The sequence below is a fragment of the Aptenodytes forsteri genome, unplaced genomic scaffold (assembly GCF_000699145.1).
Source record: "Aptenodytes forsteri isolate BGI_AS27 unplaced genomic scaffold, ASM69914v1 Scaffold256, whole genome shotgun sequence".
Taxonomy (NCBI): Eukaryota; Metazoa; Chordata; class Aves; order Sphenisciformes; family Spheniscidae; genus Aptenodytes; species Aptenodytes forsteri.
The window spans coordinates 3,221,273-3,236,184 of NW_008795021.1; the positions used below are offsets into that span (position 1 = coordinate 3,221,273).

The window sequence follows — 14,912 nt, forward strand, 5'->3', positions numbered from 1 at the left end:
TCACCGCCTACAGGCTGGAGCTTTGCCAGGAGGTGGGTGGGGGGTGGGGGGTGCGTGCGGCCGCGACGCTCCGCCGCCGGCCTCCCTTCAGGCGCCCGCTTCGCCTCCCCTCAGGCACCTGCCGTTTCCCGCCTCTCCTCGCCCCTCCTCAGGCGCCCGCCGCTCCCGCCTCTCCTCGCCCCCTCAGGCTCCCGCCGCTGCCCGTCCCGCCTCGCTGCGCGGGGCTGTGCCCCATCCCCGCTCTGCGGCGCGCTCGGTGACCCTCACCCAAAACCCGGGCACGGACGAGTCAAGCCTGCTCCCCGGCGCGGACACCTTGCAGCGCCCCGTCCCTCACCCGGGCTCCCCAGCGCTGCCTGTGTGTGACCACCCCTCTCTTGATTTTTAAAATTTTTGTCCCTCCCCTCCATGCTCCCCCCAACTTTTTACTGCTGTTTTCTCGCTTTCCTGCGGAGCGGAGCAAGTTTAGGGTTTATATAAGGGGTCCCGTGTTTTTGTTAAAACTGGGATGAAAAGCGCTCTTTGATATTTATTTTTTTCAGGTTGCGTCCCTCTCCCTGTAGGGCAAACTCGCATCAGGAGTCACCATCCTTCACAGTTTTTTCTTGGCGCGAATGAATTAATCCAGAGCCGGCTCCTTCACGTGGAGTTGCCCAGTCTTTTTGAAGCCTTTCGCTCTTAAAAGCAGCAAATCGTTTGTGTAATGACTAAACACCCTTTCAGGAGTCTCTTTTGTGAAGGGACCTGTTTTTGTCTTTGTTGCAGCCCCTTGGTGAAGGGCTTTGCTCCTTTTCGGTGGGAACTGGCAAGTGCTCGGGGGAGAGGGTATCCAGCTCGCTTTCTGGGTTCCCCCTGGCAGGGAGGAGGGGTGTTTAATAAGTGGACATAAAACAGCAGAAGAAAGATCATGTACATCTTCCGTGACAGCTAGAAGAGTAACCTTGGCAGGGAAACAAGGGAGGAAAATGGAAAAGTAGATTGGCAGCAGATAGGGAACGTGCAGGACTTCAGACAAACTGTGGTCCATGTCTTCCGCTGGTGGACAGTACTGTATTTAGTGGTGTACACCCATATTCTGCAGTTTGGAAGCATTGTGCTTCCTCACATGCTCTACAGTCAGTAGGTTAAAATGAACACGATACACAGAAATGTGAAGCACGTGAAATTCCCTAGAGCAAGTTATTTTAGAAATGCTTATGTTTGTTTGTGTTTAGATTCGTAATGCATCCCTTTCCATTTCCAGTATGTGGGCAGGTGCAGGGTCCCTGGTTCAGCAGGGATGCTCTACTTCCTTTGCCCATTTGCATTCAGCACTGAAGCTCCTAATTTGAAGACCTTTGCCTGGAGGCTAAACCTTAGTTGTAATCGATTTTCTTAAAACCTCATGGCTGTGCTTAGCGCATTATAATGCAGAGTACTTCCACGTACCCATCTTTGGTGTGATGGGAGTGTCCACCTCTCTTCGAGGATATAAAATTAATCTGATTCAATCTTAGGGAGTCTGTAAATTGATACAGAAAATACACTTTGCCACAATGAGTAGTGTGGGACAGAAGATTTGGAGACAAATCTCTCTTTTTTTTTTTTTTTTTTTTTTTTTTTTTAAATCAGGGTCCAGCGTTAGGTACAAGCTAAAGGAACAGTATTGGCAGGCGTATCACTTGTCACTTGTGCAGCTACTGAAAGGGGGTCCAGTCAGGTTTATTCTTTTATCATTTCCTATATTATTCGTCTAATTTCTGTGAATGATGAAACAAAAAGGTACAAATTACCTCTCTGATCAGCTAGGAAACGCAGGAAAGCAAGGGGATAAACCTGTCTGAAGGTTTAATCTTGAAAATGGCAAGCAAAACAGGCAATCTGTTAACCTTGAAAATGGCAAGCAAAACAGGCAATCTGTGTTTCCTTCTGCTAACAAGAATGGTAATGTCCAGCACGCAGCTCTGCAGTCCTAAAACTTCTCTTTCACCAGGGTTCAGCAGCTGGGGAAGAGGTGTTTATTCTAAGCCCTGTGTTTGCAGGCAAACACACATGCGTGAATGAGTTTTCCCTGTGAAATGTGATGGTTGGAAAGCTGTTACAGGACTGGAAAAGGAGCTTTTGCTTCAGTTACCACTGCAAGTTCCCATGACTGTTTTCTGGGGTCACTAATGAGCTGTATGCAAGGTCTCTGGGACGCTGCTGGTAGTAACACAGGGAATGCCTTGTCGACCTGACTTCCGTTGACTTTGCCCCTTGGCAGGCTTTGCCAGCTGGATGTGCCTTTACGACGAGTGGGAGATTGCATTTGGAGGGAGCCAGTAGTCTTGTTTTCAGTCGAGGCACTGCTTGAGGGTTGGTTTTGTGGGTTTTTTTTTTCCTGTTAAAAAAACTTCTCTGTCTTTATGGATTCTGGCTTGACAGCTCTGTAGTAAATCCTGATCTCTCCTTTAGGAATTGATTGATTTATGAGGGTGAACTATGCTCGTCTTCTCCAAGCGTGGAGAGAACAGCTTCAGAACGTGTTGTGTGCAGATGAAATCTGGTAGTAATTCCTGTCATGAAAGTGGTGGTAACGATACCTGAGAGGGAGTTTTTTTCAGTTTGTTACCCTGCCAGGAACAATTCTCCAGACCTGCAGTGGCGTAATCACAAAGGAGGTTTGATAAACTGTAGTCTGCTCACTGGGGAGGGTAGTATGAATGTAGAGGGACGAGACAGGAGCTCTGAATTCTGGTCCTAACACCATCCTGTGCTGGCTGGGTGACCTTCAGCATGTCACTGACGCGGGCCCGGGGGCACGTGGGTCCCAAACTGCCAGCAGCAATGCCTGCTAGCATCTGCCCGCAAGCAGTTATGTACATTTGCTGTCTTATGAAATAGTAGGTCTGTCTTCTTTGTGATGGTTTCTTCTGAGTCAAAGTTGGTTTCAGTTAAGCAGTGAAGGCTTTGGGGGGGGGGGGGGGGGGGAAACCAAGGCTAGTTAGGACTGTAAAACCAACATGAGAGAAGCATTGGCGTTAGGGATGCCTTTCGCTCAGAGGTCGAAAAAGCTTTACTGTGGAGCAGAAGGCGTGCCAGGGAACTGCACGTCAGTGAAGGATTATGTTTAAGGAAGCTCCTTTGCTGTGGGTTTCCCTAGTGCCCTTAGAGAAGACAGAGCCTTTTTAACAAAGCAAAATCAGCAAAGGCTTTACTATGAGTGGAGGTGTATAAACCATAAGGGCATGATTACAAAGGAGCGTGCTTTGACATGAAATGCCATGGGATACTTCTGAGAGCTTTTGATGAGGAAATTTTAATCTCTGTCCAAAGTACTTCTGTCTGGTGCTTATAGGAATGAGTACCTTATATTTGATATGGAGTCTATTTAGGCCCAATAGACCTGGGCAAAATGCGTTTCATGGAAATCGGGAGAAAAAAAACCCAGCTTACAGTAGTGTTTTGCTGGAAAATGTCACCATCTGTAGTAAATCTGGAACCCTCTGGTGCTGTTTATAATTGTCTTTTTTCCTAAGACGTACGATGGCATGTGTGGGTGTATAGCTTAGTTTTTGACTGGCAAAACTATGTCCTCAAAGTCAAACTGGGCAGGGTCTGAGCGGGTTTAGTTGTCCTTTCTAGAATAAGGTGGAGAGCCTGGTTTGTCTTTCTGCTGCTACAGTGTATTCAGCATTGGCTCAGCTGAGCATTTTATTAGGAAAGGCTCACCTTCCTTGGAAGGGCTTCAGGGAAAGGACCAATTTGTTCAGTGATTGTGAAATTCTTTAGACTACTAAGTGGGGCTGCAGCAATGATGAAGAAATATTTCTAGGAGTGGAGGTGTGGCCTTTAAGTTATTCCGAACTCTTTCCACTTGAGAGTATGAAGGTGGTTAGGTGAAAAATCATGCTTTTACTTTAATGCTGGTGATTCTGGCATATTGTATTTTGTCATTTATTATTTTGGCATTCAGACCTTGAAAATAATTTGTATTTTTTCTGCTCGGGTATGATCTGTTCACCTGGAGGTGTCCATCTGCATCTCTCCATCAAAAACAACAGTCCACTTTCTGAAAATATCTTTTATCAGTTGAACGTCAGCCTGTGTTCATAACAAAGCCACTGAGAGGCCTGAAATCCCCACTACTGTATTTTATATGCTTTACAGATGTTTCTACATGAATCATCATAACTTCTATTTTTTACTATAGGCTGTTCTTTTTGGAGTGACTCTGTTATAGTTTCTGTTGCATTTGTGCTTCATCTTATTCCTGAATGCAAGTTATTGTAATATTGTGACTGATGCCTAGCAACTGCCAATTTCATATTTTTAGACTTCCAGAAAGAAAACCTTAGATAAAGCTGGCATTCCACCTTCATAGAGAGATTTTAAAAACACGATTAGCCTAAGCACTGGAAACCGAAGATAGATGTAGCTAAGTTCCACTTCCCTTAACTCTTCACATCATTCATGTGTTTCTGCATCTCAGGCATTTTCTTTGCCCTTTCCGTATTTCGAGTAGTTGGCCAAAGGCCACCACTTCCTTGGTCCATGTATGGATACGTATGCAAATTGGAGGAATTAGTGTTAGAGTTCCACTCTGCTGTTGATTGTGCAGACTCCCCTGAAACCTTTGAGGGTGAGGGGTGAGCTGCTTAAGGAGTACAAAAAACAGGAGTAAAGGTTTTCAGCATGTGTGAGAAAGTGAGCTTGCTGCGTTCAGAAATGCATTGATTTCTAGAGATTCCTGTCTAGGTTATATCTGTCACCTTTGCTTGTATTTTGCTCAGACACCTAAACTGAGATGTATGTGAAATTAAAATGCTCATATCTTAAAACTATGATCTCCCTCACTGCCACCCCTAGCCCTGTGGTCATTGGTGTCTAAAATTTCGTAGCAAGATTTGCTAGGTGCCTACAGCATGCAAGTATGGCATATACCACTGTCTTGTCTGAGTGCAAGCTGAGGGTTTGCAGACTGGGTCTCCTTAGAGGAACCCATGCTATAAGGTGTGAGCTGAATACAGCCTTTGCAGCATGGAGTGCAAAGTAAATCACAGCATTAATTGTCATTTCTAAGGGGGAAAAAAACCCCAAAGCTTTATTTAATAGCTTAGCAGTTAGCCCTGTTCCCCACTGAGCTGAGGACCAGAATTCAATTTGCTGTAGCTGTTGCCTGCACAAGAATGCCCTGACTGTGATGGTAGAGTTGAAGCTGGAAAGGAGATAGGAGGAGAGAGAGCTCAACCCCTTCTCCTGAAGCTGCGGTAGTCTTTACAGGTAACTCAAGATTCATGGAGCCACAGAGAAGGTAAGAATATGATCGGTGAAGAGGACAGTCAGCTGGATTGCTCTTCACAGGAGTAACTTAAACATAAAATTAAACAAAAATTCCCTAATATTTTGAAGGTGTGCTATTGCTTATGTAGTGGCCTAAATTGCCCAGGTAGGATCATCCTCAAATCAGCCAGCTGGGAACAAAGATTAATGAAAAACAGAGGGCAAATAGGAAACATTTTGTCTTGGCTAATGGACGTGACCTTCTCATTAAAGGTTAGGGCTGTCCAACTCTGGTAATTTTCATAGTGGCACTCTAGAGCAGGGGGCAAGTTGTGTGAGTGATTCAGACTGAAAACATTTTCTTATGCCCCTGCCCTTTGCTCTCCCAAAAGGTATGTATGAAGGTAGCAGATATTCTAATGGCTCTTAACAGTCTGTAGCCTGAAAAAATAAATCCTTGTTATTAGAAATAGAACAGAAATACTTGCAGGCATTGCATGTCACACAGGCTTCAGTTTTCCCATGATCATCTTTGTAAAACATTTTCACAGCAACTCAAAAAAGACATTACTGAAGAGGTGAATATTTACTGTTTATTCCAAGTTTGACTAGGAAAGGGTTAGTGCTCTTTCCATAACTTTTACATAACTGTCCTAATCTTTATACACTGTATTAAGCTAACTTCTGTGTATTTTTTTAATGGATATATTTATGCAAAAGATTTAGAAGTAGTTATAAGTAAATCTGTTTATCTTTGAAAACATGGAGATCTTTTGTTGTGTATCTTGGAGCTGGTTGGAAAAATCAAATTTTTGCTATAGTCTTAAAAATAACATTCAGTAGTCTAGACAATTAAATATTAGCTGGCAGTCATTAGTTATTTTCTTCATACTAAAAAAGTATGTAAATAGAGTTAGCAGTGCATTAAATACCTTTCTAGCATATAAATGATTTAAGAATACATGACAGATTTTAAACGCACACTGACATTCCCCTTGCACGTAGACAGGTAATACCTATGCTAAAGCAGCTGGATTAGAAAAGACTGGTAGAGAAACAATGAAATAGCTTAAAAATGAGAGGAAACAGTGACAAAAAAGGCTATTTGAAACAGATTTATCCAAGTGAGGGACTCTGGGTTACAAAGTACCAAGCACTGTCTGTTTCTGCACTTTGACAGCAGTCTTTTTCTTACCTGTGAAACTAATACTGTTGCTACGAAACTAATTGAGAATGGTCAGCAGCTCTTCAGAGGGACAGTGAACGTGCCCTAGTAGAATAATAGAAAGTAGGATGAGAAAAAGAATTAGCAAGTAGAAGGGCCAAAAGCAAACATGAATAGCAAATGTTTTGGAAGTCTTCCCAATCCAGAGAAATTGGCTCCTGCCTAAGTTAAATTTAGCAGAGTTTTCTCCTGTAGGGAAGCAATATTGACATTTGTGCCCAAGGATGCTGGTATAATTTAGAAGCATTAATCATCGTATCCGATATGCAAAATGTTGCTTGAGAGAAGGGGGAATTAATCTATCCTCCCTCTGCAGTGTAGATTGGGTACGAATCAGCAGAGGAGGTTTAAGGCAGATGTTTGGAAAAAAGTTTTCTAATAGTGAGGATGGTGAAGCACTAAATCAGATCACCTGTGAGGGTTGTGGAGCAGGCTGATCAATGACTGACAATTTTTTTGATTTGTAGACCTTTTCTACAAGTTTTCCCATGGAGACATACCCTTTACAGTCAAGTTTACCAACAACAGACTTGCTTTTTGAAGTTACTGTCCCCTAAGCGTCACAGTCCCTGAACCACAAAAACCACTGGCACAGATTTTCTATGACTCAGTACCTCCTTTGAAGTAACGGTAAGCAGGGGCAGAAGCTCCATGTAATGCCTAAGTAAACAGGCATAGCATTGCTGCAGCTGAGCTGTCCCTCTGACTTGTAGAGCAGTCACGTAAGTTTTATTGAAGCAGGATTTGGCTTTAATTGACCTGTGAGTAATGCAGGATGCCTGTGTGAGAACTGATAGGGAACCTGGCTGTGCTCGTGCTTTAACCCGTAACATTTTCCCCTGTGGAAGAGTTGTAGCGAAGGAGCTCTAGATCCCATCTTTGGTAATAATAAATTGGACTGTTGCATAGAAATCTGCTTGAGTCTCACTGGGATGGGGGGGCGGGGGGAGGCGAGCCTGGACGAAAACCTGTAGCCTGACCAGTAGAGATCATAAATGACACAGGGGTTCAAGTGATAGAGAACAGAGGGAGGAAAAAAGCTTACTATGTGTGGCAGCTAGGTTTGCATGTGCTGAGAGCTTTGAATCCCGAATAGAAACGCATCAACATCATGCTGCAAAAACACGAGGATGGTTGTTCCAGTCTGGAAGCCTTTTCACTGTAAGAAGTATGGCCATGTTTCCTTCTGTCTGTCATTTGCCTTCATTCCCCTTGGGCTTTTATATTTTGTTACTGGCTTGGTACCTTCCCTATCCATCAGTCCGGTGTATCCCATTATGCAGTTTTTCTTGATTGACTGATGAGATGCTATTTCTGGCAATGCTTTTATCATTATCTTTTATTGCTCAGCTATACTTTATATATAGCTTTTATATTTTGTTACTGGCTTGGTATCTTCCCTATCCATCAGTCCGGCACATCCTATTATGCAGCTTTTCTTGATTGACTAATGAGATGCTATTTTTGGCAATGCTTTTATCACTATCTTTTATTGCTCATCTACATTTTCTGCATTTTCACTTCTTTAGTGGTTCCTCTATTGCTACTGTATTTACTGCTATATGCCCATCACCTCACCGGGATTTCTTTGGTCAGTTGTTACTCCTCTCTCCTGTCATTTCCTTGCCCACTCCTTCCCAAGTGTGTCCCCCCCGCTTCATTCAGGTTTGTTCTACATCTTACAGAGTCCTTTTCTCATCCCCCCCATCTAGTACATCACTCTCCTCCTATGCTCAAGAGCCCCTTTCAAATAATTAAAAAGTTAATAGAGGACAAAAGCATTTCCAGAGCGAGATTCATCCTACCTTAAGACAGCTGTCTAAGCCAGGCAGGATGAATCATGTCAGTAGGTTCCTATTTCTGTTCATTAACTATAGAAAACTAACTAGGATAGACCAGGTGCCTAACTTACAGAGAATTAAGTGTAAGTAAGATGAATATCATTCGTGTAAGCTACTAGGACTTAAAATGCTAAGTATTAAGACAGCATGTGCTACTGCACATCAAAATCACAGATAGAAGAGTAATTTAGGAAGCTGTTTGTAAGTTACAGGATTTTGGCAGTTGTTCAACCCACAGCAATAAAGCTATTTAGAATTAACATGTTTTTTGAATCACCTTTTTGTGTCCCGATGATTAGCAGCATCAAATTCCAGATGCAAGCTGGCCTTTTAATCCAAATAATAGCTTTCTCCCCATCATACATAAATACAGCCTTAACGCATCAGTATGTTAGCTGCAGTAATGCTATTCTCAGAAGATTAAAAGAAATATTCCTATTTTCATCTGCCTAGCATATCCTGAGGCTGTAAGGTATTTCAGAATTAGCATAAATACCGGTCTAGATGTGCTCTTTCAGTTTTTACTTAAAGGGATTGCTGTATTCTTGACACCTGCTTATTTCATTCTCCAAAAATGTAACCTGTGAGAATAAAGAAAGTAACCCAAGGAGAAAATAAAGAGCTCTGTAAAGGATTACTTACTTCCTTCTGATGTGTGGTGGCTTTAGTGACTTAACTCATAGACACCGAGATGGACCCAAGACTGTAATAATTAAAGCTTCTTGGGTCATTTCGTGCTGGTTTCATGAGGTCAGTGAGATGCTTTTCATTGACAAGATTTTCCTACACATTGTGTATGGTAAAGTATTAATGTAAATCAGTCTGGTTCTGCTAGCGTAAATGCTGTGGCCGCTATTGACCCAATTCAGAAGTCTTGTGTGATCTGGCCCATTTTGCAGTACAGCTGCCCAAATGCTTACCGTGAGAAAAGGCAGGGTATGGGCTTACCATGCGTTAGCTACTCTCTTGTAGTTAGAGCGTGCCTGCCCTTGTCTTGCGGCATTTCGTGTTTACCATGGGTACACGTGTTTACCATGGGCAGTTGGCACGGGGTAGCTAAAATGCTGTAAATCAGTACACTAGTAATTTGTTCAGATATCCATACCCATGGATATCTGAACTTCAGATATCCATATCAGAAGGTATTAATGGCAACACAAAAAAGTTAGTGGGCATCTTTGTTCGTCCTGCGGTTAATACTGGTGTAGCACAGTTGGGTGTGTGTGGCTTGATCATGCCCTTGGAAACCTATTGGAAACTTGCCCGCATAGACAAGCCTAACAGGATGATGCCCTGTGTCCATGTCTGATGTGTTTGGATGTTAATATAAATACACCGTTAGAAAAATTTGCAAAATGGATGTATCGTTAAAACCAGAGCTAAAAGATCTTCATGAGAAGGTTTAACTGATTTCCATATCCAAATAATTAATTGCTAACTCTGCGTTTCCTAAATGGAGGAGTGGGAGAGATTGGAAAAAATAATCTTAAGCAGGGAGAACAGTTACAGACAAGCGCGTTTAACAATGACCTGTAGAGAGATTCATGGCAGTCTCTCGCTGGCAATTAAATCGTCAATGGTTTGGATAGAATCCTCATCACAAGAAATCCCTATATTGCCAATTGTATACATACCCTGTTCTTACACAGTATGGAGTGCTGCTACTGGTGAGATGGTCTGACTTGCTGCAACACTTATTAGGGTGGAAGTGAGAAAATTTTGCTAAACAAATTTAAACATACACAAAGATTTGGAGGGAGAAAAGGTGCATGCTTCTCTTCTGTGTGTTCACACATATTTGTGGATTTTTAAATATGTATTCTATGCCTTCCCTATGTGAAAGTTCTAAGAATCTGCTAATGTTTCTAGCTTAGCAATGTGAACCAGAGTGACGTGACGTCTTTGTTTTTTCTGGTGCATCTCCTGGGAGTCTAGGTGATATGCATGATAAATCTTTCACCTTGGCAGAAAGAGAGGGAAGTGTTTAATATTTAACCAAGGTTGTCTTTTACTTCAACATCTACCGATAGGGACTGCAGTTACAAATATGTAAAACTGTGTTTGTTTTTGCTAAGAGGAGTGCTTGGAAGGAGAAAGGGATAACCTTTCCCTAAGGAATAGGCCTCAACTACAACAGCAGACAAGAGATTGTTTTAAAAATCGATCAAATTAAGCCCACGTTACACTAAAAGAGTTTAATACTTGCTTAAATATTAAAGAACCATATTTAAGCACAGTAGTTAATTAAAACAGTGGCTTTTGAATCAGTGTGGTTAAATTGTGCAAGTTGCTGTGTCCATGCACTCGTCTTCTCAAGTTCTCACGCCAGACTGTCAGTGATTTTCCCATGGGGAGCAGTGCGTCAGGGTTCATGTCGTGTTACCTCCTGTTTACTGAAGAAAATGGTCTACTAACCAGTGAACTGAATTCAGACTCCCAGTCATGCACGCTTTTTGCTAAAGAAAGAGTAATTTTTTAGTACCTATAGATTCCTCTAGGTTAGATGAGGACCACGTTTCCAGAATTGCATTTAGTTACATTTATACCATCAGGAAAAACTCCCGTTACTGGTAGCAAACTAGCAGAAGCATCCTGCCCGACCTGCTTTCTGTCCTTCTTGGAAACTTAGCAGAGCTTTTCAAGAGAAAATGTAGAGGTTAAAAAGGCTTAGCCCAAACTTAATCTTTTTTTTGTGAGCCTTTAATAGATCTGAGCTGCATCTGTTGTACAAACCTGGTATGTTGCAGGTAGGGGGAGAGCTGTGTGTCACAATTTCCTGTCCTCAGTGTATTTGTTACCAGTCTCAAACTAATTGTATTTGTCTTAATGAAGTGTGTCTTTGTTAATCATTATTATAATATTCTCTCTCGCTGGGCTTGTACAATACCTCAGCAATCTATAGAAATAAGCCTACTGCAAGAATGTTGTAGTCTTGCAGATAAAAAAGATCTTCTACACCTTTGAAAACCCAAACAAACAAGAAAACAAATACTGTTTTTTCATGGCTTTTAAAATTTTTGTTATAAAAAATATGAATAGGATATTTTCAGTAGAGTTGAGGTGCCTATGGGCTAGAGAGCTGGAGATTTCACAGAAAATGAGTGGGCATGTGCAGCTTTCAAATACTTACTCTGTTGGGCTGAAATCTGTAAGTTAGAATTGCTTTTAAATACCTAGTCTAGATGATTAATGTGTAGGCTTTCCACCAACACTTACCAAAAAAGCCTACTAGGAAAATATGCATGCAGTCATGCTGTGCCTGCCTCTTGCAGATGCGTACAACCCGCAAAGTATCGGTGTGGCCCGTGGGACTGGTAGGAGGACGACGGTACGAGCGCCCGGTCGTGGAAAACGGCAAAGTTGTTGGCTGGTACACTGGCTGGAGAGCTGACAGGCCCTTTGCTATTGACATGGCAGGCAAGTACCAAGTTTCACGATACATGAATGTTTCTCATACTAACTATTCTCACATTTTTTGAGTGGGACAGAAACTGATTTCTCAGTGTAAGCAGCTTTTAAAACTTCTGAAGTGCAGCTGCTGTATGTAGCCCTTCAGCACTAAATATCCTGGAAGTCTTAGCTTGCGCATCTCATCTAATTAAGTGGCTGCTTGGTGATATTTGAACTTACTTTCACTTGGTTTTAATTTTATGCGGCAACTTGGCTTTTATGTTGTATAAATTGTTTGTCTGAAACAGTTAATTGTAAACTAATTAATCCAATTAATTTTTGTATTTCATTGTGTCATCAATCTACACCAGGCAGTATAAATCAGACCCTTCTTAGACCTCATGTTGTAAAATGCTACTTTATCATGAAATTATTCATTTTTTTAATTGGTTATTTGGTATGACAGTGGTAACTGTAGATGGATACAGTTTGAAACACTGGGCTTAGGGGGAAAAAATCTCTGACAGCTATAGCCTAGTAGAGGAAGGCAGAAAAGCTTCAAAATGGATCTAATCAATCTTCTGCTGTGAAGTTAGCACACCGCATAGCTCTGTCTTGCTGTTAGTCCATGCTTAGACAATCTTTTGAATATATTTACAACTGCCACATGCATCACCACTGTGCAGAAGTCCAATTTCTGACATAGCAGCAGCTGGTTTCCCAGCAAATGATATATTTGCACTTAAGCATATTTTGTATTCAGGGACGAGAGGGAAGGGGAAAAGTAGGGATACAAGGGCAAGAACGGGGTAGAAATAGCCAGCCATTTTCTTTTTTCTGAAACCCTTATGTTTTGGGAGTGGGAAAAGGACAGTGCTTGCTCATCTGAACAGAATATTTTTATATGAATTGAAATGTTTGATGAAAAATATGTACAGTATTCACAGTACAGTTGGTTAAAAAGAGTAAAGGAGAACTAATAGTTGTTAACACCTCAAAGATAGAAACATCAACAGGTGAATTTTTCTGCACTGTAGAAGCATTTCAAGTTAACAGAGTCACCTGGTGTGAAAATAAATATTTGAGTGTCCAGGTAGAGGCATTTCCCAGGGGAGAAGTAGGTATGTCAATCCCCAAGCCCGCGCAGCCTGTTGAGGACTGCAGCTGTGCATTTTAACAGTCTCTGCCTGTGGATTTGTAGATACGTATTGATACTATGCTGTAGAAGTGGTTACTTATGGGCATTGTAAAGATGATAGCATGGTTCATAATTCATTAGCAGCAGGCAAAAAGCCATTACACAACATTGGCCAAGGGATTCTAACCCAGACATGAAGAGATACATAGAAAGTTCTTAAGTCATTGTTTACACTTTGCATTGCTGGCTGAAACACTGGCATGAGGGAAAAGCAGCTCCATTAGGAGCATTACCTGCTCATACTTTTACCGAAGTCGTGGAAGGGAGGGTTACAGAGACAAAGATACAAACATTGAGAGTATAGGAAGTTATTGCAGATCCACAAACAAGGAGTTACTACTTTGTGAGAGAACTTTTATTAGTCTTCAAAAAAAATAACTGAAGAAATTTAAATTACATTTTTAATTTCAGGAAAGGAGAGAAATGGATGCTGTGTAGGCTGGTAAAAAATTAAGTAAGTTTGCATCTTCATTCCCCTCAGGAATACGGTGGAAGGGCACAGACAAACAGTACAGAACCTGTAAATCCAGAACTGCATAGGTGCCTGAACAGGTGCAGTCTACAGGATGCATGTTAACACTCAGTTTTCCACCCTTGCCCCCGCCCCCCCCCAGCATACCTCTGGGGACTTGGAGGACTTGCTAACAAACCTAAGTCCATGCTGTAGTACATCACTGGCATTCCTCCACCTGCTCGCACCAAATATACAAGCAACTCAGTTTATACCATATACTGCACGTAAGGAAGATCGAGGATCTCTTTTGAAAATATTACCATGAAAAAAAAAAAAACAGGTGCAATATTAAACTGCTCAGCTGTCTACAGCTGCTTATAATTAATGTTCTGATTCCCAAGGCACTGGTAAGGAGGCTCCCTTTAGTTTACAGAACTATCTTTTCATAGTGATTTTCACAAGAATTTGATCATGAGTCTGGGTGTGAAAAGAATGACTGCTTAAAAGGTTTGGGACCACTGATTTAATTTGTGGCTGTTCAGAGGAAGCGCATCCTTGCTTTTAAGCACATCAACTTCTTATTCTAGACTTCAAAACACAGGGCCAAATTCAAATCTGCTGCAAGTGGAGACACGTCCTGCTGATTTCATTGGGATCAGCTCAAAGACCCTAGCTGGCCAACTTCCCTGGATTCTTCTTTGAAATACACTCACACACGGCAATCACATTAGGTCACTTCAGTAAACATTGGCTATTTCTTTTGAGAAGTTTGTGGTTGACACTGCTATTCTCCAATACTAAATTGCATTCAGAAAGCAGAGTAGCTGTTTCCTGTGTTGCTTCTTGTCTGGCAACCAACACACCGTATGAATTAGTTCTGGTGTTTTTAAAGTTCCACCTCCGTTTTAACTGTAGGTGGGTTCTAGAGTTTGACACAGACTTCCTTACCCTCAGGGAAGAAAAGCGAGGGAGAATTGAGTGTTGTGAGGAAAAAGTGACATTGATTCTGAGGTAGGCACTGTGTTGTTTTTTATAGACCTGATTTAAAATCTTCTATATTAAATGATGCTGTTAGTGATTTACTTTTGGCTTCTTCCCAGTGCCGGAGTTTTTGACCACCCATGAGAACAAGTTAGATCGTGATTCTCCTAATGTCAAGATTGTTCAAGGAAAACAGATGCATGCTTTACATTAGCATTCCAGGAGCTACTTCAGTCATAAAGATTAATCCACGCCCGTGAATCACTGGGCAAGCAGATTTTGGACTTGTGGTCCAGAGCTCATCCACTGTGCCCTAAGTTCCTCTGCTAGGGCCTGAGCAACCACCTTTTTTTTTTTTTGATTTTGCTATAGTTACGAGATCTTTAGTACATCTCATCTTATGGTTCCCTGAGAAAAAAGCTCTCCTATTAATGACACTGCAAAACATGGCATGTTTTGTCTGAATCTGAAAGAGCCACTGCTGGAAGTCACAAGTACAAACTAACAAATTTTAAATGAGTGGCCATGGCAGACACCAGACTCGGGGGGGGGACACACAAAAAACAAACAAAAAACCAACCC

General features: G+C 41.9%; 1 protein-coding gene across 1 annotated transcript in view; it reads left to right on the top strand.

The window, feature by feature from the left end:
• Positions 1 to 14,912, top strand: part of B3GAT2 (beta-1,3-glucuronyltransferase 2) — a 166,399-nt gene that overhangs the window by 147,095 nt on the left and 4,392 nt on the right. Inside the window, 2 exon segments of the mRNA XM_009275799.1 lie at positions 5,042 to 5,126; positions 11,580 to 11,724. Coding sequence (XP_009274074.1) covers positions 5,042 to 5,126; positions 11,580 to 11,724 — 230 coding nt within the window.